General features: G+C 45.5%; 1 protein-coding gene across 7 annotated transcripts in view; it reads left to right on the top strand.

Moving 5' to 3' along the window:
• The window catches only part of Cracdl (CRACD like), a 131,169-nt gene that overhangs the window by 99,021 nt on the left and 7,459 nt on the right, over positions 1-24,689 (top strand). For all 7 annotated transcript variants that reach the window (XM_074050335.1, XM_074050334.1, XM_074050333.1 and 4 more), the window contains exons 6-7: positions 593-796; positions 5,281-6,904. In XM_074050335.1, the coding sequence (XP_073906436.1) occupies positions 593-796; positions 5,281-6,904 (1,828 nt within the window). The remainder of the gene's footprint in view (positions 1-592; positions 797-5,280; positions 6,905-24,689) is intronic.

Raw genomic sequence — 24,689 nt, 5'->3', positions numbered from 1 at the left:
CATGGCTCCCAGATCCTCTTCCTCCCTGGCAGTGCTTTGCCCTTTGCTGACTGTCAGTTCCTCACTGCAGAGGTATAAACTAGTAACATGTCCACAACTCACTAGATGGCAACTTAAAGCCAGATTTCTCCCTGAAGTTTCAGAAATCTTTGAGAATGAACAAAGCAAGCTTCCTTGATGGAATGCTGGATGGGGGCATGGTACCTCCTGTGCCTCAAAGCACACCTTTTACCACCCTCTCAGTTTCCAGAGATGGGAGCAGGTGCCTCTGCCCTTGGAGACATCAGGCTGATCTGTTCCACTGGAGAAAATAGTGATGGAGGTGGGGAGGACAGTGTCTGCTGAGGGAGCCTCTGAAAGGACTGCAGATTTCCAGGGCTTGGCCCAACTTTTTTTTGAATTCTCAGCCATTTATCTTTCTAAAGGAGTGTTCTAGAATGTTTCCTGTCAAGAGCCAAATTGAGCATATTGCTTCCCAGATAAAGCCCAAAGACAGCACAAGAGTACGACGAAAGGAGGGTTGAAGTGTTTGCTGTTACTACCTCTTGTCATGAAGTTAATGCTTGGTATATTTATTCCCTGTCCCATGAAGATCTCTTTAGTGCCCTCATCCCGGCCACAGTCTCCAGAGCACATGAGTGATGCCACCATCTCCTCCCGGATCTCAGATAGCAGCCTGGCACCTGTGGCTGATTTCAGCCACCCTCCAGAATTCTCCTCCTGCCTGGACAACTCTGCAGCCAAGCACAAGCTCCTGGTCAAGCCTCGCAACCGCAAAATGAGGCGGCTGTCATCGGTAACTAGACTTCCTACTCCACACAGGATGTACAGGCAGGGTGGCAGCTACTCCCCGCCCCCTGCACTGGGTCACATGCTCCCTCTGAACACCCCCATAGTCAGTTGGACCCCTCTGCAGGAGCTGGAGTTGCTTGCATTTTCAGCATAAATGAGATGGCTTTCCTTTGCATAAACACTCCATTCACATATCCATTCATGCAGTTACTTGTGCATTCCACAAACACTTTATCAAGAATCTGCTTTGTATGGTGCCAGGCCTAACACCCATCTTTCTCAGTCAGTGCGTTGGCCTTCTCTCTGCTGCTTGAGCTCCTCAAGCTGTCTCCAGCCTCAAACCTTAGTCCTTCTATGTCTTCTGCCCAAGACACACTTGCTCCAGGCTGGCTCAGCTCATAGTTTCTGTCCCCAGTAAGGCTCACCATGATCTTTCAAGTCCTACAGAGAACTTGCCATACACAGAAGGGACCTTTGTAAATGCATGTGCTCACTTTGAGCCCCTGTCCCCAACAGTACTTCCAGGCCCCAGGGCAATGCAAGTCACAGAGCTGGCATTCAGTAAATGTTTGTTGAATGGATGAATGAGTGAATGAATGACAAAGCTGAATTACTGGAGTGGATGCCTGCTTTGGGCAGGGACCTACCTCTGCTAGACCAGACCCCTCTTTGGGTATGCTATGTGGAGAAATAATCATCTCATAGTTCTGGAAGTGATCAGCTGATTCAGGGAATACTTGGCCTCATGTAACCAGTGTGTTAGAGTCTGTGTAACATTGTTGCCTTCTCCTTTGCCTGACTGAGCCTGTAGTGCCCCAGCCTTGGAAGAGGTAAAGTACAGAGTGAGGGGCCAGTCTGGCCACAGGGAATGACAGTGCTGAGGAAAAGACTGACAGATCAATGTCCTCCCTCTGTTGCCGTGGAGACATGATTGTGGGGTATTGATGAAGTGTCCAGGACAGACTCAATACTTATGTAGACAGTGGCTGGACCCACTCAGAACTTTAGAGACTCCCCATATAGTTAGTTAGTTTCCTCTTGGACCTGTAGGAGGTGCTTTGTAAACTCCTTCCACCTTTGAAGGAACTAATGCCAGAGGAAGATGCAGGTGGGTGACCTGCAGACTAACATGCCAGCTGGGGACTGGGCCCTTCATACATGCTTGTGTATCCAGTGTGTTGATAGAGCTGTGTGCTCTGGGAACATGATGAGGTCCAGGACCTCCAGACCTGTCCGTGCTCCAGCCGAGTGGAGCCACAGGGCCAGCCCCTTCTGGGTTCATGTCTATGTCTTGTCCCCCACAAAATGTCTTTTGCTCAGGCATGGGCAGGATTTGGTGACAGAGGGAAGTCCAGCTCATATTCCAGATAGAATGCAGCATTCCCTCTCACTGCCCCATAGGTTGAGCTATAACCCTCTTTCTTTACCTTTGAACTTGACTTGGTTCTTGAATCTCATTTTGTAGACTCACAGAAAATCTGATTTAGTCAGTCTGGGGAAACATGTAGACATAGTATTTCCTTGTTTTCAACTCTAGTGTTTCCATTCTCCCTTCTCCCCTTCCCTGCTTGGTAGGGAGCAGGCATGGCTATCTTTAGCTCTTAGAGGGGTTCATATTTTCCCAGTCATCTCCACTCACCAATGGATCCTACCTTTCAGGCCTCTGTCCATCATGCCCAGAACCCCCTTCATTCTTTGATCCTGAGACCGCTCTTCCCAACCTTGAGGCCCTTCCTCGTGCCTTGACCCATCAAGATGCTTCCAGACGTACCCTTTCTGCTCCAAGGATGGGAAGGAGCTCATGCTGCTCTCTCTGCTGCCTTCCTGTCCTGTGGGAACTTTCTCTCCCATTGGGTTTCACTGGACATGAGGTCCTGCTGTCCCCTGCTCTTTTGACCCACCCATAGTATCTGGGTCCTCTTTCTCCATCACCTACTCCCTCACCTCAAGAGCCCAGGCTTTCTTAAAACTTCCACTGCAGTCTCTTTCTGTTCTTGCTTGTATCCTTGCCTGGCCAGGTATTCTCTAGCTGTGCTATGGGAGAGGGGGCTGTACTCCACATCATCAAGGCTCTGAATCATTTGGAACTGTAGGGGGAAAAAGAATAAAAGGGCTCTTCTTATCTTAAGACCCCTATTTTGTAAAGCAAAACCTTGGCTATCAAGACTGTGATACTTGTTACAAATTTGAAATACATGGTTGCATGCATTTGAATGAGCCCATCTGCCTCCTATAACAACAGAGGTTGAGAAAGATAACTGTTTGCTGTTACTTCAGCATTTTACCTAGCTGCAGAGAAGCACACTCTGTGTGTGGTTCCAGATGCAGTAGATGCAGGACACACATAAAGTTTACACCCACATCTCACTACGCCAGTTGGTCCACAGCCCGAGCCAGGTGGTACCAGGACCAGGGAACATTGTCAACTCCATTTTAATAGAAGTTGCTATGATTGAATGACTAGCTTCAGGTCTCGTGCACAGAGGAGCTGCCAAATGCAAGACCTGTGTCTCAGAGACTTACACCTCCTCTCTGCCCCCATTGCTGCTCATTGTTTGGCAGTGTGCTCTGCCCAGACTCCAGTGGGCAATGCTCCAAGGAGCTGTCTTTCTGGCAAGATGAGGCAGATGACCTTCCAGCCACAATAGCATCTTCATCATGCAAGCTGAGCAATGGGTTCCTCCATCTCCACTTCCTCAGGGTGCTTCCAGGGTGCCAAGCCACTGTGAGGGTGCAGAGGAGGAAGTGACAGGAAGGCTGCAGAGACAGAATGGGCACAGCCCACTCTGGCAGTGTGGGACCCTGAGTTCCTGCCTGCTGTACTTGGCCAGAGAGCCTGAGCCAGGCAAAAGCAGCCTTGCTTTCCACAAAGGCTCTACTCAGCATCTGAGGTCAACTTCTGGAGACCACACTCCATAATAGCCTTCATCCTGCCCTGTCCTGCCACAGCTATGAGGTATCCAAGCCAGAACTGCCCCCCAGCTTTCCACCGATGTAGCCTGGATTGTGTGATTGATGGTTTTCAATCATGACCCACATATCCTGGAGAACTCAACATCAATGACTTCCTGTGGTAGCAAAAGGCCAGTGACACAGCAAAGTCAAGAACCTGCAGCTTGGGAAAAGTTCCCATAGATTTATTTGTACATCTTCTTTTTAAATCTGAAGAATAGGATTGTGTGTTTTGGCAGTGATTAGCTTATTAGTCACAAACATCCCAGTCTCCCTGTGTCTGCTTAGCAAGCAGTTGCCGCCTGGAAAATGCTGAAATAACAGGGGCTGGGGATGTAACTCAGCGGCAGAGCACTTGCTTAGCATGCATGAGGCCCTGGGTTCTATCCCTAGCCGTGCAAAAATAAAAATTAACAACAAATGACAACAACAAAACCTATGCAAACATACCCCATAGTGTCACATTTGCTCCTTTAGAAAAGGGGAGGACCGAGCCAATTGTGTTTATGCAACAGCTTGAGTAACTCCTGAGGTCTGACTTCAGGAATTTTTTTAAAGGATCAACCTCATTACCCTCAACCTTTGGGTCATTTTCATGTGTTGCTTTTGAATTATTTGTGACTACCTTCATTTCCACTTTTTTCCTAGGAGAGGAGGAATAGACTTTGTGACAATAAGGAGAAAACTGGACTAGAATTTGAATTTCAGAGGAACCACACCATAGTGTAGTGTAAGAGTGGCAAGGCAGTAGTGCTTCAGAGAAGCGGGAATGATATGTTACAGGCCAGGTTACCCACAGGAAATAGAGTTTTAGACAGTCCTTGAGGTGGTGGTTGTACGCTGAGGTACAAGATATGGGTCAGTGATCAGCCCCAGAGTCTGGGACACTAGTGGAGCCTTGGTTTGATGTGCATAGAAAAACAACATAAGAGATTGTAAAACTTTAAATTTAGCTGAAATTAAAAAAAATTATTCCATAAGCTATAGTTGGCTGTCAACCATACTTGACATGATATGAATCATCTTTTAGAAAAACCAGTCTGGCTTTGCTATGAGGGCACATCCCTGGAGAGCATTGACCTTAGAGACTGGCTCAGAGATCATAGAACAGCACTAGCTGTTCACCTGGGTCACCTGTTAGCTATTGGTTAGCTCATCCTCTAGGAAGGTTTTGACACCTCTGAGCTCCTGGTTCTTCAAATACAAAAAGGAAATGACAGTCCCTTCTTCCCTTGGACGAGTCGAAGGTTAAATGAAATAACAAGTGTGGAGCACAGAGCATGGCAGATACTTGACTTCATGTTGGTCCCCACCCCTCTGCTTCACTCTAGAGTAGCATCCACTGGTTTTGTGGCTTGTCCACAAGAACTGTAGGCAGCATTTATTTTGAGGGTGTAACTGCCATTGTTCTTCTGAGTTTATGGCTCAGAGTTCCAAATGGACCAGTAAAGGAGAGATTAAAATTTAGAAAACAGAGAAGTCATAGGCTGTCTAATATTTGCTGCAGTGATGAGGTCTTATCTTTATTTCTCCTAGCGGGCACAGTCTGAATCCCTGAGTGATCTGATAAGCACCCAAGAAGAGGAAGAATATGAGGAGAAGCTTTTGCCCCAAGTTAGCACAGAAGAGAACCCCAGCTCTGAGCAGCAAGCTTTAATGCTGGACAAAGAGCCTGAGCCTGGGGGACCAGTCACTTTGCTGCCCCCCGGAGGAGCCCGTGCCAGACGTGGCCGCCTGCAGCACTGCCCAGCACTCAGTGCCAGCATGGAGGAAGGGAGCTCCCCGAGGGATGAGCCCTCTAGCCGCCCAGCCACTCCAGAGGTCACTGAGCCTGTGACAACCCCAGCCCCCTCTTTGGAATCCCCCTCTTTGTCTGAAGACTCCTTGAACCCTAGTACCCTCAGTGAAATCCAGGAGAAGCAGTCCACCACAAGCCCTTGTTCCCTGGCTGAGGACACAGCTGAAGAGGTGTTTTGTGCTCCTGAAGACGTGCAAAGTGCATCATCTACCTATGTCCCTGAGGGAGACACCACACCTCCTGAAATTGTCACTGCTGCCACCTTGGAGACACACTCTGATCCAGAGGGGCCAGATGAAAGTTGCCTGGAGGAAATGGAGCTAACTCTGGTGGTACCCAAACCTGATGGAGCAGAGGGAGAACCCTCTGCAGCCCTGGCCCCGGCTCCTAGCCCTCCAGTGCCCAAGAGCTGCCTAAAGCAAAAGGCTTTGACCATGGATGCCAGCCTCAGCGGGTCTCCTGCACCCACTGTTGCTGTGGAGTCACCTCCCAGGGAGCCTAGCCCCTGTGCCCAGGACAGAGAGGCCACATCCCCAGAGTGCCCCAAGGCTAAGGAGGCTGAGCCTCCCCAAGGGGGTCCTGAGAGGGCTGCACCTGGGCGGAAGAGTGAGAGAGGGGGTGCAAAGAAGTTCTCAGTGTCCTCGTGCAGGGCACGGTCCCGCCCAGGCAGCTCCCGCCTGCTGGAACATTCGGGCCCTGTCCCCACAGGTGTCCGTGGAGCCCTCGTAAAGAGCAGCCTGGCCTGGCAGAGTGAGGCTGCCTTGGATGACCTGCAAGTGCTTCCTGACCTCCAGAGTGGGAAAGCTAACCCTAAAAAGCCATCAGAGTATGACTCTAAGGACTCAGGGGACAGTGTGGCCCGCCAGGCTGGTGCAGGCAGGAGCCCCCAGGATGCAGTGGCCACTCCTGACTCTGGAGAGCCCTGCCCAGCCACTCAGGAGCCACTGCCGAGTGAGGACAGAAGCCCCTTCCCAGTCAAGCTGAGGTCCACCTCCCTCTCCCTCAAGTACAGAGATGGCTCTTCCCAGGAAGCAAAAGGAATCAAGAGATACAGTGCCGAGATCAGGCTAGAAAGAGGAGGACTGACCCTGCTCCCCAAAGAACAGGGTCATAGTGGATCAGCCCCCTCACTTCGAGGTGCCAGGTCCCCAAATGGCCAAGCAAAGGGGAAGCCCCGGTCACCGGAGCAGCCCACCTCCAAGCCGCCTCTGCCCAGGAAGCCACTTCTGCAGAGCCTCACCCTCCCTTACTTGCCTGGAGGCCCAGACTCCAGCCCCAGAGAGCCTGAGAAAGTCATCCTGCCTCCTGACTCCAGGAAGGAGAGTAGGATGGCGGAGAAGAAGGCACCACACAGGGGAACAGGTAAGAGCCTCCTGGAGGGTATGTGGGAATGGGCAAAACAGGGAAATTCCTAGCAGCTGGAATTTCTTGTTGAATGTCTACAAAGCATGTAAATACTTGATACAGGGGATATTGGAAGAAAGAATCAAAATTCCTCTTAGTACCACTAAGGATTAGATGTGGGGGGATAGAGCTAGGTGGTAGAGCCTTTGCCTAGCATGAGCAAGGCCCTGAGTTCCATCCCCACCACTGAAAGAACAAGAACAAACTGATTAAGAATTAGCTATAGGGCCCAGTGCTATACCTGAGTATACACACCTGTCATCCCAGCTACTCAGGAGGCAGAGATCAGGAGGATCTCAGTTGGAAGCCAGCCCAGGCAAATAGTTTGTGAGATCCCATCTTGAAAAAAAATCAATGCAAAAAAGGGCTGGTGGAGTGGCTCAAGGTGTAGGTCCTGAGTTCAAGCTCCAACACCACAAAAAAAATTAGCAATAGGGTAGAGAAGGACAAACAGATACCAGGATTTTGTGTGAGTACAGACAAGTCAGGTGTGTGGACATAACAAAGGAAATACAAAAACTGATTTTGTAGCATATTCACTGAGAGACACTGGGCCTCAATGGATTGCTCAAATGCTTCTCCCACTTATTATCTCAGACACTCAACAGAGCCCCAAGTCCTAGGAGGTGTACTTAATTTAATGCAGGTTCTTCTTGCTGTCAATGAAGAATCTCACTTCTCTATCAGTAAGAGTCCTTCTAATCTTTTTTACCCCCAAGCAAGAATTTCTTCCTGTTTCATAATCAGCCTCATGTGGCCTGGTATCATGTGGAAAGCATCCTTTCTTTGATTGGAGTCACAAGTCTTTGTAAAACATAAGCCCCTCAGAAGGTGGAGGGTCAGTGTTTACTTCCTGTCCCAAAATGGAGATCATGTTAGGATTGGGGTAAGATACAAGAATCTTTAAAAATATTTTTTTTGAGATGAGCAAAGACAAAATAGATGAGTTTTCTCTCTCTTTGACCATTTTCACTCACTCATAATGTTTTAGATGCAGTGAAAAGTCAATTGGGAGTATTTGCAACATAACTACAGAATCATTCATGCTGGTTTATTTTATTAATGGAAATATGTGAGCCTGGAAATGACACTACACATGTAGGCCATGTGTGTATCTGATGAAGGTCCTAGAGAGAAGTTTAACTCGGTAAATTTTAGTTTAAAATGTTTCAGCCCATTTTAAGTGGCTACTAGAAGTCCAAGAGTCCACTTAAGCACCGAATTACAGCATAGAGAGCAACACAAACTCAGTGGCTCTCTTGAAGAATCCTGCACCCTAAAAGGAAGATGCACACACAGAAGGAAAATTTAGCTCAGAGCCACGTAAACATAGGTCCAGAGATACTCTAATCTAGGAAGTTAGTGCATGTGCAGTGCATAACACACTTTTTCTTTCTTTTTTTTTTGGTGGGACTGGATTGAACTCAGTAGGTAGCAGGTGCTCTAAGGCTTGAGCCACACCTCTAGCCCTATAATGCACTCGGAGTTCCTCAGGTGCCACACAAGGATTCAGGCAGTTGCAAAGAGCCTACAGGTGTGGCCTTCAAGGCTTAGGCATGCATTTTCGCTGCTGTTGTTGGCATTGCACTAGAATAAGTGAGGACGCTCTGGGGGAGATCAAGTCATAGCTGATGATCCACTCTGCACATCTCCAGCACATTACTGAAGCAACTGTAGAGTGAAAGGCCATTTTAATAGCCAGGACAGTTGCTCTGTACAGAGGAACCCTACCATCAGCACCATCCACCTTCATGGCCTAGAAGTGAAAATGTCCCTCAAAGGGCCTGCCAAATGAACACAGCTTAAATACAGGAGACTCAGTATCATAGTCAGAGCTGAAATAGCAGCCTCAGGGGCGATACTTGGCCCTTTGATTCTGTATGACCTCCTCAGCCCAGGATGCCAGGCCACCTTCACTATAAAATGCCAGGAATGGCCCAGTGAACCTCTGCTTTCTTTTTTTCTTCTTTTTTTTGACTTACAATATGTAATACACTATTTATTTATTAAGGGCTTTGCTTAAGTAGTAGAAGAGAATTGTCTTGCCTATGCATGTAATATATAAAAACACTCTCTAAACCACAGAAATAACAGGGTCAGATGAATTCCAATATGAAAGAATTATTTTTATGGTCACAGGTAATGATTTTCATTTGAATGCAAAGGGCAGAGGAGAAAAATTACCCACATTCTATTAGGAACCCACTCTCCCTGGGGATGTGATTTGAAAGGTAAATGCCAGTAAAGGCTATGGGAACGGTCTGGTCCCATTCTGGACCTTGGGGTCTGTGGGCTGCCACCTGCAAACCAGAGCAGAATTTTAGGGTCTGTGCTAGTGGGCCTCATCTCCAGCCATCCATGGAGCAGCTCCCATACCTTCCCCAGAAACAGATGTGTTTGTGGTTTAACTCATTAGTATTACTTCTACTCTCATCCTCATTGCTCCCAAATTATAGCAGCTGGAGGCAATTTGATTCACATAAAACATATAGATAATAAAAGTTTTAATAACAGTGTTCATCTGTTTTCCAGAAAGGCCTAATTACTGCTGTTTATTACCTTGTGGTGGCAGGTACTTTGCCCAAGCTAACTAGGTGAGATCCATCTCTCCTGTACCCCCTCCTGTACATGCATCATAAAGTTAGGTTATTGAAGTGCCCCACATGTGTGCATGGTTCTGTCCAGGGGACCTAGATGCTTTATTCTCAGCACTCCTGCCTCCTCCTCCTCCTTTCTTCTCACCCTGAGTTTCCTGCTTTGAGGAAATGGAGAAACCTTTCTACAGAGGGATGGGGGAGGATGCAGTGGTTGTAATAAACACAGAAGCCCAGTTGCCAAAGGGACCAGGCTTCACAGGGACACCTTGGAGTGATAACCATAAGCCCTGTATGGTGTCTGCTCCTCAACACAGAGGCCTGTGTTTAGACCTGGTCCACAGTTTGCTCATCTTCCAGCAGAGGAAAATTGTTCAGGCTTATCAGCCTTGTTCATTTTGTAAGCCATTACACATACTACTGTGAGACCAATCCATCCTAGAGCACAAATTGCAGGTCAGGAAACAGTTTTCTGTGCACAGGGGAAGAATGATAACAGAAGAGTTAGTGCCTTGTGTGGAAAAACTGAAAAGCACAGAAAGCAGATAGAAAAAGTCCACTCTCTGCTCAGTGTGGTGGCAGAGTCAGGAGGATAACAAGTTTGAGTGCAGCCTCAGCAACTTAACAAGATCCTCCCTCAAAAAAATTTTAAAAGGGCTAGAGGTGTAGCACCATGGTAGAGTGGTTGCCTATCATGAACAAAATCTTAGGTTTGTTTGAACCCCAGCACTGCAAAAAATAATAAAAAATCAAAGTCTACACTCCAGATGTCACATATTGGCCTTTACTTTCTGCTCTTATTTTTTTTCTGAGTGTGAGATTTATTTGCATGTATTTATGGCCACATGTTGGTATTTTGGATGGTGGCACAACAAATGGCCATTCTCACCTGGGGACTTCATTCCATAACTGGCATCAACCTCCAATGTGAGCTTTGATCCACCACAGTAACTTGCCAATATCTCAGATCCTGTTTTTCTAGCCTTGCCCATGCTCACTCGTTCATGCATTCATTCTTTCAGCAAATATTTAGAGTTACGCCTGCCACATATAAGTACTGTGCTGGCCACAAAAAGAGAAAAAAACCACAAGGACCTCATCCTCAGTAGGTTATTTTGCAAAGGTGGCAGCAGGATCCCGTGGATGGGTGGGTGTAGAGATCCTTGTCTTGTCTTTGGATGTCAGAGACATTTTCTGAAAGAAATGGACCCAAAGAGACTGTCACCCATCTATGATAACACTTTTATTTCAGATATATTCAAGCTTACTTGGGTAGAATATGGTTGTGTATTTGTAAGCGTGTATACCCTCACACATATAATCCATATGTCATGAATTCTTTATTGTGGTAAGAACAGTTAACATGAAATCTACCCTCCTGACAAATTTTAAGTGTACAACACAGTGCTATTGACTGTAGGTACAATGTTGTACAGCCATTCTCTAGAACTGCTCATCTTAACTAAAGTTTTACACACATGGTAATAGTCATTTACCATTTCTTCCACCCCAGCCTTAGCAACCACTATTCCATGTTTTGATTCTGTGAATTTGACTCTTTGGGATTCCACTTGAGTGGGATCATGTGGTATTTGTCTTTCTATGACTGGCTTAGTTCACTTAGCATAACGTCCTCGAGGCTTATCCAAGTGGCTGCACATGGCAGAATTTCCTCCCTCTTTGAAGCCGAATAATGGTGCATTGTACACATATGCCACACTTCTTTATCCATTAGGACATTAGGTTGTTTCCACAGCTTGGCTGTTACGAATAGTGCTGCAGTGAACATGGGAGCGTAGATGGCTCTCTGAGCTCCTGACTTCATTTTTTTGGTGGTGGGGGGAGGGACAGGGTCTTGCTATGTTGTTCAGAATGGCCTTAAACTCCTGATCTCAAATGCTCCTCCAGCCTCAACCTCCCAAGCAAGTACCTGGGACTACAGGTGTGAAACACTGTGCCTAGATCAATTCTTATGGAGAAATACCCATCATATATCTTGAATTATGAAAGAAAACCAACTTTGATCACACCTGCATTTCTTTTTAATTTTATCCTTCCCTTCCTGAGTGAGTGTTGTCAGTCCTCTGACCTCTGTTTTCCTACCTTTCCTGCACTCTTTGATTCCTGTGTGTCTTCTTAGCCTGTGAGCCTCCCAGCACAGCAACCTTTCTCAGTTCCTCTCACACAAGATATGCCATGGATTGCCAACTGTGTCCCAAATGCACCACTTCCCTTGATTCCCTCGCCACAGCAAGTCACCACCTAGCCATCTGATAGGCACCCCTCATGTGATGCCTCAACATTCAAATGCTGCCTCCACCCCACCCCAGTTCTCTCTCATCATCAGTTCCCCATCCATCCAGACACTTAAGCCAGAAACCTGTCATTAAAATACTATTATAGGAACAATACTGAAAACCAAAAAAATGCCAGGAAAATCACCTTGTAATTCCACTGCTTAAAAATATAGATAGTGGATCTGGGAGTATATAGCTCAGTGGTGGAGTGCTTGCCCAGCATGTGAAGGCCCTGGGTTTGATCCCAGGCAACACACACACAATTTAAACATACATAAAAAGGGACTTGCAGTTCAGACCAAGACAGAGTAAACACACATCACCCCTTCTTTCCCACTGTTACAATTTGAAACCCAGACAAAATGCAAAAAGTGAATTCATAGGACCTGAAGAGAATAGGAACTGCTGGACTGGGGAGGGAGATAGGACCCTAGCGATGACTGGGCAGCATGTGTGTGGCACCTGCCTACCCTGCCTCTGGTGGCACCAACAACCCTGACAGGCATGGGCTTCTGGGCCTCTTCCCAGCCCTGCTTCTGCAACTGTCCACCACCAGCCACCCCTGCAATATAGGGCTCAATGATCCTGGCCCTACTGCAGGTGAGCACCTGCCACAGGCAGCAAGCACCCCTGCAGGGTGGAGTTCTCTCTCCAGTTCCATGCCAGGCAAAAGCCAGCAGCAAGCTGGAACCTCCTGCCCTGGTGCCAGTGGTAATGGTGTCCCTTGTGGGGCAGAGCTGAGTTAGTCCGAGTCATAGAGTGCACTGCTTGCAGAGGGACCAAACCCTGGTTTTCCTGCTGTGGGGTACTGGAAGCTTTAAATTTGGAAAATTGTGAGCCAGTGATCCTCAAAATCTGTGTCAGAAGTCTTAGGCTAATTTGCATGAAACTGACTAAAATGGGCACAGCAAAACCTTGAGGAGTATTGTTAGTCTTGTTAGATTCCTCAGAGGTTTTGCTGTGCTCATTACAAGACATATCCAGGCAGGAGAACTACAAGTTTGAGGCCAGTCTGGATGATATTGGAAGACCCTGTCTTAATACAAACCAAAGTTATTCAACATAGAAAGAACCAGGGAAACCTAAAAAGAAATTCTCAAGGAGCCAGGCATGGTGGTACAAGTCTATAATCCCAGCTGCTCAGAAGGCAAAGATAGGGAAGTTCACAGTTTGAGGCTAGCCCAAGGTAAGAGGTATGGCTTCCAGTGGCAAAACATCTGTCTAGCCAACATGAGGCCCTAAGTTCAAACCCCAGTACCAGCAAGAAAAAAAAAAAAAACTCAAGGAAAAAGAGTGAGGACTCTTGAAAGAACTAGAAGCTGCAAAGAAACAGAAGTTATGTAAACTATAAATTTTAGAACTAGAAAGGCTAGAGTGACTATGTTAATATAATACAAAGACTCCAGAAAAGGGACAATTATTAAGAAATAAACTTTTATATTATCTAATGATAATTTCCGTCATATTTGTGAATTGATAATGGTCAGTTTGCCAAGAATATGTAACAATCCTAAATGTGTATCTTAACAACAAAGCATTAAAATACACAAAACAAAAACTGTTAGAACTGAAAGGAGAAACAGACAAACCTCTGGTGGTACATAGAAACTTTAGTGTTCCTCTCTCTGTAGTTAAGAAAAGTAGCAGACAGAAAATTGGGAAGTTTATAGACATCTTGAGTAATATCATCAACCAACTTAATATTTATAGAACATTCTACCAACCACAGCTGAATACACATTCCTTATAAGTGCATGAAGTGGTACCATATTCTTGGTCACTAAGCAACTCTTACTAAATATAAAAGATTTGAGATTATTTAACTTTTGTTCTTTGCCCATAGCAAATTAAACAAGAATTCAATAATATATGGAAAAATATCTGAAAAATCACTAAATACTTGCAATTAAGCACTATACCACTAAATAATCCATTGGCCAAAAAGGAAGTTTCAAGATACATTAGAACACTGAATCAAAATGAAGCCACAACTTATCCAAATTTGTGAGATGCAAATGAAATGGCACTTGAGGAAATTTATAGCATTAAATCATTGTACCAGAAAAAAGAAAGATTGCAAAGCAATGATCTAAGCTTCCTCTTTAGGGGTCTAGAAGAAAGGAAGAGTAAACTAAATCCAAAGCAAGAAGGAAAGATTACTATAACGACAAGAACAAACATTAATGAGGATGAAGATGATGGGGAAAAGTGACACCCAAAGATGGTTCTTCAAAATAGCCAATAAAATTTATAAATCTCTAAGCCAAACTGACTGAAAAAAATAACACAAGTTACCAACATCAGGGAGTATCACTTTTGATCCCAGACATAAAAAATGATAATGTGAATATCCTGAACAATTATATGCATCATTTGACAGATGAGAAGAAAAAGTCAATTTCTTAACAGACACAAACTATCAAACTTGCAGATAAACCAAATACTTCTATATCTGTTTAAAACGTCAGCTCTTTATTTTAAAACCTTCCAGAAAAGAAAACTCCAGGCCCACGTGATTTCACTGGCAATTTCTACCAAACATTTAAGAAAGAGCTAATACCAATGAATACAAACTCATGCAAAAATAAGAGAAACTTCCTAACTCATTTTATGAGGCCAGCATGACTGTGACACCAGAATTAAAGACAAGTACAGAGAACCGTAGGTTAATATCCTTCATTAATTTAGATGCAGACATCACTATCAAAATACTATCAAATTGTACATCACAACCAAGTAGTTCTGGGGAGTAGAAACTCTGAGGCAAAATATGAACCTTGCCATCTACATCATATATGAAAATTAACTCAAAAGGGTCAGGGATTTAACTTCAAAATGAAAACTATGAAACTTTTTGGTGAAAATGTTTGGGACTTAAGGTTCTTAGACCTGATATTAAAGCATGACCCCTAGAAGTAAAATTTGATAAACTGGGCTTGATTAAAATGGAAAACTATGGCTCAGCAAAAGATCTAATTAAGAGAATGAGAAGGTAGATAACTCACTGCAAAAAATATGTGCAGATCCCATATCTAGTCAAGGACTAGAACCTAGAATATATAAAGTATACTTAAAGCTCTTGAGCCAGGCACTAGTGGCTCACACCTGTAATCCTAGCTACTCAGGAGGCAGAGATCAGGAAGATCTCAGTTCAAAGCCAGCCTAGGCACATAGTTCACGAGACCTTATCTTAAAAACACCCATCACAAAAAAAAGGCTGGTGAAATGGTTCAAGGTGTAGGCCCTGAGTTCAAACCCCAATACTGCCAAAAAAAAAAAAAAAAAAGCTCTGTAGTGAGTAAACACAGCAACTCATTAGAAAATGGGGAAAAACATGAACGAGAAAAGGTATCCAGTGTCACTTGCTGTTAGGGAAACAAAACTGTAACAAGATACCATTCCAAACATAAAAACGGCCTGAACACATCAGTAATTGCATGAGGATGGAACTCTGGCAGAGCGCTTGCCTAGCATGCACAGGCCCTGAGCTCCATCTCCAGCGCTGTGAAAATTTTTAAAAATATCAATAATACCATGTGCTGGCGAGGATGGGGAGCGAGTGGAACTCTGATTCTATTAGGTTTCTCTTTCTGTATTGCTGGTGAAAGGGCAAAATGGTATGGTCTCACTTTGGAAAGCAATTCAGTTTCTTATAAAATTAAAAATCCAAGTACCTTGTGACCCAGAAATCCCAATGTAGATGTTTATCCTAGAAACATGAAAAAACTTAGTCACACAAAATCCATAAATGAGTGTTTACAGCAGCATTCTTTTTTTTTTAATTTATTTTTTCTTTTATTTATATGTGCATACAATGTTTGGGTCATTTCTCCCCCCTTCTCCCCCCACCCCTTTCTCCCCCCCTCTTACCCTTCCCATCCCCTCCCTCTCCCCCCACCACCTCGCTACCTGGCAGAAACTATTTTGCCCTTATCTCTAATTTTGTTGTAGAGAGAGTATAAGCAATAATAGGAAGGAACAAGGGTTTTTGCTGGTTGAGATAAGGATAGCTATACAGGGAGTTGACTCGCATTGATTTCCTGTGCGTGTGTGTTACCTTCTAGGTTATTTCTTCTTGATCTAACCTTTTCTCTAGTTCCTGGTCTCCTTCTTCTTTTGGCCTCAGTTGCTTTAAAGTATCTGCTTTAGTTTCTCTGCGTTGAGGGCAACAAATGCTATCTAGTTTTTTAGGTGTCTTACCTATTCTCATACCTCCCAAGTGTGTGTTTGCTTTATCATGTGCTCAAAGTCCAATCCCCTTGTTGTGTTTGCCCTTGATCTTATGTCCACATATGAGGGAGAACATACGATTTTTGGTCTTTTGAGCCAGGCTAACCTCACTCAGAATGATGTTCTCCAATTCCATCCATTTACCAGCGAATGATAACATTTCCTTCTTCTTCATGGCTGCATAAAATTCCATTGTGTATAGATACCACATTTTCTTGATCCATTCATCAGTAGTGGGGCATCTTGGCTGTTTCCATAACTTGGCTATTGTGAATAGTGCTGTAATAAACATGGGTGTACAAGTGCCTCTGGAGTAACCTGTGTCACATTCTTTTGTGTATATCCCCAAGTACAGCAGCATTCTTCATAATCACCCCAAAGTAGAAACAATCCAAATATTCTTCATCTGGTGAATGGCTAACTAATGGTATATCCATGTAATGGAATACTACTTGGCAAGAAAAAGGAATGAAGTCTCAACACACATAACATGAATGAATCTTAAAAGCATATGCTCTGTGAAATGAGCCAGTATTAAAAGATTATAAGCTGAATTATTCCATTTATATGAAATCTGGAAGAGGCAGAAATGTAGATACCAAGAATAAATCAGTAAATGTTGGGAGTTGGAGGTAGAGGAAGGGTCTGTCTACAAAAGGGTAGGGGAAAATAATTCATTAGGGTAGTGACACTACCATGTGCAAGACAGTTATCACAGATTCTAAGCATGAAATAAAACCCATGGAACTTTACAACAAAGGTGAATTTTACTGTGTGTAAAATTTTAAATTATTTTAAAATACACAAAAAAGAGATAGTGGCCTCCTCTGTATCCCTTTCTGAGCTTCTCCAACCCCGCCCACAGAAGGAACCACCACAAAGGGATCATCTCAGCACCTTCCCACATGCATTGCAGTTGTGGCCCTGCAGACTTAACCAACACAGGCACAGAATCCTTTGTCTTTAGCACAAAAACGCCAGCCACATTGACTTGACACTTGGTATTTTCAATCCACAATAAAGCATGGGCTGTGCTTAGCACAGGTTGCTTGACCTCCTTCTTTTTAAGTGCTGCCTGGTCCATATACCATACTTTATTAACTATTGCCCTCCCAAGGGCATTGTACTTGAGTTCTTTCTCCTCGTGCTCACTGTGCTGTGGCTGCCATTCTGGCGCATTTTATCTCTGTATTCATCTATTTGTTCTTTAGAATTGATTCCTCAAAGTGGGCGTGTTCAGCTCCACGGTACCCTGCGTAAAGGCAGCCCTGGTCTTCGCTTCTTCCAGTGCAGTGAGGACTGTTTCTCCACCCCCTTCCCCTCCTCGGCACTAGGTGAGGTCGGTCACTATCCCCCACACTGGTTCTGGTAGAAGAAAAAAGTCAGTCATGTGCAACTTGGTCAGCAAGTTCTGATCACCCTAACAGGAAGCACCTTTCTCTCCCCCATCCTACACCAGCCCTCACTTTTTTTTTTTTTTTTTCTTTTTGTAGTACTGGGGTTTGAACTCAGCTTGCTAGGCTGGTACTCTACCACTTGAGCCATGTCACTCGCTCTTTTTTGCTTTAGTCATCTTTCAGATAAGCATCTCACATTTTTGCCAGGGGCCAGCCTCAGACTGTGATCCTCCTACCAATGCCTCCAGGGTAGCTGGAACTATAGAATGTACCCAGCCGGCCCTCATTTTTTTTAACCTGACCTCACTCTAACTCTTCTTCCATGTCATGGGATTTAACCATGGAGCGGCACTCTTCAAAACTCCTCAGTGCCTTCTCATCACAAGTGGAGTAAAATTCATACTCCTGGCTAAGGCCCTTTAGACTGTGGCCAGAGTCAGCAAGTCTGTTGCTCTGCGTCCATCTACTGCCCTTCACTGCCCCTGACTTCTCCAGTGTGGAGCATGCACACCTCAGCCTTGAGAACAGCTGGGGGGGTTCCTCTGTTGAGCACCCCTGCCTGGGCTTCTGGCTCCAGTGGGTGGTCCTCAGCCCATGAGCCAGCATGACTTAGTGTCAGGGCTGGAGGTGAGACTGAGGAGCATGGACTTAGGGGTTTTACTCTAAGTACCCCTCAAGAGTGGGGGATCCTGTTGTTTCCTAACCCTGAGCCTTACCTCCTCCTGTGTAAAATGAGGTAATCATAATAATACAGGTCCACGCAGCAGCAAAAGCATTCTGTCCAAACATGTGACACCCTTTCATCCATAATTCCTGGGGAGCACATGGTTCTTGCATCTCAGCTACATAGAATGTCGTGTGAACAGGATCTTCCCTCTCCCTGTACTGAATAAGGTGCCAGTACAGAGAGAGAAGATAGCAGAACGCTTGTGTGTGTGTGTGTGTGTGTGTGTGTGTGTGTGTGTGTAGCATCTGGTGAGTGAGGACTATTCACCACCCCACCCTGAGCAGCGAGGAATGAAGGGGACTTGCAGGACACTTTCTCTGGAGAGCACAGCTGTGTCTCTGTGAGTCCCCAGCTTGGGGTGGGATTGGAGGGATCCTCTGTCAACTCAAGTCTCCTAGGGGAACACCCAAGAAACTTCTAGGGATGCTGGACAGGTGTACCCTTCAGTTGGGGAATGGGGAGGATTGATGCAGGACTCAGGCCATCGGGAAGACCAGGCTTTCATGTGAGCTGCCTATGCTCCCACAGCCCTGCTTGATGGGCCACAAGAGACAAGGGAATACCAAGAAGTCATAGCCAGAGAGGCCCAGTGGTGGGCAGGAATCTTCTAGAGTCAATTCTTCCTTTTCCTTGAGAACAAAGTTCCCTCCCAGCTCAGACATCCTGCCTTCAGGAGACAGAGAACTTAACCATACTCTGCTCAGAGACTATGCGTTCTAATTACCGAATTAAAGCTGGTTACAGCCAAAGTGATTCCACAAGAACTGTTGGGACCTGAGAAGTTTGGGGAAGAAACTGGAATCTTGGGAAGGAGGGACCCCACCTCTGAGAGGGAAGAGGGCATTGCCACCCACCATTTGTCGGGTGTCACTTCACAAGGACTGCTTCATTCAGACCTTTCTCCAGGGCGGTCATGAACCCTGTGCAAGGGGCTAGAGCCTCCTGTTCACTTAACCCCAAGGCTTAGGAGAGAAATAGGTTTGAAGAAGAGAATGTTGTATCTTCATCACAAGTGGGCAAATGTCTCGGGTCCTTCTGATCAGGACTGCAGATAGAGGGGCCTGAAAACCAGAGAATGGCAAGAAGTGAGACCAGAGGCAGAGACTGTGTTGGTTCCCAGTGTGCAGCCCTGAGACTGGACAGCCTTATGGCAGAGGTACCCACTGATTTATAGAAGGGGTCACCAGGGTCTGCAGACAGAGGTCAAGATGCCTGGTCAGCCAGCTACTTCTCATCAGCCAGAAAGGAGACACCATGGGCCCTCCCATCCTGGGTTCCCAGGATGAGGGCACCTGCCGAGCAGTGCTAAGATTAGCAAACTGCTGGCTGTAAATCAGAGTCTTCTTGGAGCCCACCCCTACAGGTTCTGATTGACTGGTCCAGGTGAGTACCAGTCAATGGGTGTGTTAAAGGCTCCCCAGGTGACTTTATTGTGTGGCCGGCATTGAGAACCCCTGTTCATGGTGTTACGGTTTGAATCTGAAATGTCCTCCACAGCTCGTGTGTTCAATGCTTGGTCCCCACTTCATGGTTCTGTTTTGGGAGGTAGTGGAAACTTTAGGAAATGGGGCCCAGCTGAAGGAAGTGGGTCACTGAGAGCATGCCTCTGAAGGTTACACCTGGTCCCCTGTGCCTTCCTCATTCTCTACTTCCTGTCTGCCATGAGGTGAGGGGCCTCCTCTGTCATATTATGTTGGGTAGGCACCTTTGATACCATGACCCAAAAAATCCTTCCTCAGGTATTTTGTCATAGTGACAAGAAAGGTAATGCACTTGGGGCAGCACTTCACGAACTTAAAATTACTTAAGATGGTGCTTCTGATTCAGGAGATCTGACCTATGACAACACTGCTGGCCCAAGGACCACACTTAGCGACAAAGATCCAATTGTGCATTCTCCATCACGAAGCCACTAGCTGCACTTGGCTGTTTAAGTGTGAATTTCACTGGATTGAAATTAAGCACTCCGTTCCTCAGATGCACCACCCGCATTGTCAGGGTTCAGGAGCCACATGGAACTAGCCCACAGCACAGAGAATACTTCTGTTGTCACAGAAAGTCCTGTTAGACATCATTGATGTAGATAATGTGCTGCTTCAGGGCTTTCATTAGCAAATAGCATCTTTATGAGAACTGAGAACCTATAAGAGTTGTGCTCCTCTCAAAAATGTCTTGGGTGTCAAGCAGCACGATACTTTACCTTTCTGCTGCATATCTCCTTCCTTTCTCATCTGCTTCCCAAACTTGGTGTCTGTGGTGGACTTACTCGCCATTTATGCAAACTCAGGAAATGAGCAAAGAATGACAATCATAGCTAACATATACCAAGTGCTTTGCATACTAATTTCCAACAATAATCCTGCATACTAAGTGGGAACCTTAGGTGAAAGAAATTGACGGAAGACACACAGTGAACTGTGGAGGAGAGTTTGAGAACACAGGTGGACCCAGTGGCTCATGCTCTGCGCTATTAAACCATCTGTAGTGGTTCTCAACTGGGGGAGATTTTGTCCCCCAGCTGACTGTCACAACAAGGATAGAGGTGGGGAAATACTGCCAACATCTAGTAGATAGAAAGATGGTGAATGTCTCCAATGCACAGGACAGCCCCTCAGGACAAAGAATTACTCAGCCCAAAATGTCAGTAGTGCCAAAGCTGAGTAACTCTAGTTTGTCCCTCAATGAGTTAAGTTCCATGGGAAGGGAGTGGGCATATCAGAAAGTTGGGGGACCATACCCCTTGGTATGTAATGGCACATGATAGAGTGAATGAAAGTCAAAGATTGCATGGTCTGTGTTCACATCCCAGCTTTGTTACAGACTGTTCACGTATCTAAAATGAGGATTGGAAGTACCCTTACATTATGAGGAGGGTTGTGAAGGTCATTATGAATATGATTCTTGCTATAGCTTAGATCTCGAATGTCCCCTGGCAGCTCGTGTGTTAAAGACTGGATCCTCAGCCTTTGTCACTACTGGGAGGTAGTAGAACCTCTAGGAGACAGGGCCTCATGGAAGGAAGTGAGGTTATCAGGGGTATACCCTTGAAGGAAATCCTGGGACCCTGGTCCCTTCCTGTATCTCTTTTGCTTTCTATGCCGTGAGTTGAACAGGCCTCCTCTGCCATGCACTTCTCCGTGATATACTGTGCTGCCATAAGCCCAAAGCAACAGGGCCAGGAGACCATAGCCTGTATGAAACTGTGAACCAAAGTAAACCTTTCCTCCATTTAAGTTGATTATCTCAGGCATTTTGTCACAGTGACAGAAAGCTGACTAACAAAATACTGCTCAAAAAAATCAAGACCAAATATAGCTTAGCTATTAACATTTCTTTGGTGCTTGCTGAGGGAAGGCCCAGTTGCATAATTGAGGAAAAGAAATCTGAGCTCCAGAGACAAGGGACCCCTAGAATTGGATACTCATTCTTTCTTGGCTTCATAAGACAGTTGTTCATGGAATTCCAGCTGTTCCTGGAGGTTCTTAGGTGGAGAGGGGCAAGGAATCAATGATGAGGTGTTTGTGTACATTTTAAATTGTAGGGAGAGGGTACCATGTAATACAATAGTTTTCCTACTTTTTTTACCATTCTTCTGTTGTAGCTCAAAGTTATTTTCAAATTAACAGTGCCTTTTCCATTCCTGAGTCCTTATAAGATCCCGGTTATATCCCTAGCAGGTCAGGGAGACCAACTGTCTCTGGGCTCAGAGTTGAACTTGCAATCATTCTTTATCATCTTGTATCATACTGGCTGGCTTTAGTTGCACGGGTGGTGGCAGTTGATCCATCTCCTCGTTGACAGCTCGTCTTGGCTCCCAGGGTTCTCCACTGAGTTGCAAGGGTTAGAATGGGCACTAAGTGTTGGCAGCTGCACCTGAAGTCGGCAAAAGCCTAACAAAGCATCTGTCCCTGGGGTGCCCCCCATAAATATCCATGTGACGATCAGGCTCCTGGCCTTGTCCCACACATTCAAATCCACATGTGATTCTTGTGTTGGCTTTTCTTTATAAATACCTTTTCAGCAAATTTTACCTATGAGCAACAGAGCCCTAAGAACAGAGTTGGGACTAAAGCAACAAACAAAGCAGACCACAATGTCCCCATTTAGGAAAAGATAGAAATTCCTGTCCCAGTACAAGGACTGGCCACTGCTTCATGACGAATGTGCCACACTGTCAGGCTCTCCTGAATGCTACCCTGGGAAACCCGGCTCCATGGGCCTCCTCACCCAGGCTGGATTCCTTGCCAACCACCATGTGCTACTAGCCACTGCAGAGGTTTAACTGTGCACATGAGCGAGCATAAGGCACTTCATAGAGACCAACCACTACACAAAGAGAAAGGATCCATCGTGACTGGAAATTAAAACTGTAGGAAGCCTGAGGCTGGGGAAGCAGAAGAGCCAGGCAGGGAGCCCCTGCCGTGTGTCCTGACTTGGGTGGAAGAAGCAAAGTAGGAACAGTTTGACCTTGGTGACCTCAGTGCATGGCTGGAAAAGGGGCTGCAGACATGGTAGTTCTCCTTCCTGAGAGCTCTGGTTTGCCACGAGGCTCTACAGTGGGTTTGTAGAGAAGTAAATTCCAGCTGGGGGTGTAGCTTATTGGTAGAGTACTTGCCTCACATGTGCAAGGGCCTGGGTTAAAAAAAAATGGGAACTTGCTTTGTGAAAAGCTCTTGCTCACTTTCAAAATGCTCAGAATTTTAAGATAAAGTTTCAGATGAGTACTACAAGCTGGAGTCTTGTGGTCAGATCTTCCACTCTGGCTCCTAGACAGAACTGATAGAGAGCCCCAGTAGAAACCTCACGTGTGTGTACTAACCAGGACAGTCTGTGTAAGCCAGAACAGACAAATGATCAATAAATGCTTTGAAAAAAAAAAAGCTGAAATTCTTCATGCAGGGAGCCTGAAGCTCCATGGGTCCCTAAGACCTAGGTCTCTAGATGTCCTCCAGCACTTGTCTGCGTATCCCATTCCCACCACATAAAGCAGAGTGGTGACCGAAGACCTGAAAGGCAGACAGTCAGGACTGTTCTCTGTGTATTGAAGCACCAAGGAACTGTCCTGGCTTCATCTACTTGTGAGATGATGCATCCACTTTAGCTCAGAAATCCTACTGAGCAAACTCAGTCTTCTTCCTCAGAGAGTGTATTAAAAACCTGGGAATGCGCTGTGGATATGCATGTTTAGGTAACAGCATAACAGAGAAAGATTGGAAGGGGGATGCCCAAGTTTTAACACAGCTCCCTTGGGTCGTTGACTGTGGGAAGCTTTTTTACTTTCTCCTGTATACTCTTACCTGCTTTCTGAATGTGTACAGTGTACATGTACACTTTTATAAACAAGGAAGAAATTTTATGAAAGGAGAGACACTCTCTAAAAATTGCTGTTTCAAGAGCTAGAAAGCCTTTGGCTTCAGCCATAGACACGCTGAGACGGAATCACTGATTGTGGCAGAACCCCCTCCTTAATTTATGCTCACCTCACGCAGCCCCTGGTGTCACAGGACTTCAGGGTGGTGATGCTTATACTCCAGACAAAAATTAGGATGCTATCCTGAGGTTGGCAGCAAGTTCTCTCAGAGCCTGCCCAACCTCTTGTACACAAGCACCTTCTGACTGCCTCTCATCTCCTCCCTGGCAGGGTTGGCTGGAGCAGGTGCAGCTTGCTACATGAAGTAGCTGTGGACTGTGTCATCTGTACCTCTGGGTGAAGGAAGCTGGGGCAGGAACTAGGAAAGAAAGGAACAATCCTGGCAAAGTCCTTCCTTTTCCTTAATGACAGAGAACCAGGATTTTTTTTATTGTGGCTAGTAGTAGTAGTAGTAGTAGTAAGAAGAGGAAATGTATCACCAGCAAAAGAGACCTTTCCTGCTTTTAGCTTTCAAGTTTGACTCCTGGCACTGGCTGTGATCATTGAGATTTTGAGACTCAGGGTGTTGAGGGAATTTGGTAACCCAATGCGTGGAGAAAGGGAAGTCTCAGGTGTAGATTGATTCTGCTCTGGAGGTGGAAGGACGTTGGCTTAACGCTAGGCTCTCACGGTGACGGTGGGAAAGATTCTTTTCTTGGTTACAGTTCTAGCAATAATCCTGGTAAGAAAGATTATTGTGGGCTGGGGGCATAGTTCAGTGGTAGAACTCAGGGCTTGCTCTGAGTTGGATTCAACCCCCAGCACAAAAAAAACCAAATCAAAAAAAATTCTAATAAAGAATAATTTGGAATATGTCACAGATAGACTTAGAAAACATATTTCCAAATGACCATTTATTGAGAGGCGTGTCTTTCTCCTGCAGTGACCTGCCCCACCCTGCACTACAGTACAAGTCTAGGGAACACATGAATGCATGGTAAGCACGCGCGCACACATGTCAAATGATGCTCTGAAGTCAGAGCAAATCCTAATGTGCAGGAAAATAAACATTTCTGTTTTCTGGTGGGGGAAATGCACATTCAAAGAGAAGAGCATATACCAAATTTTTGAGAGGCAAAGGAATCCTG

The sequence above is a fragment of the Castor canadensis genome, chromosome 12 (assembly GCF_047511655.1).
Source record: "Castor canadensis chromosome 12, mCasCan1.hap1v2, whole genome shotgun sequence".
Classification (NCBI taxonomy): domain Eukaryota; kingdom Metazoa; phylum Chordata; class Mammalia; order Rodentia; family Castoridae; genus Castor; species Castor canadensis.
This window is presented reverse-complemented; position numbering and strand designations above follow the sequence as displayed.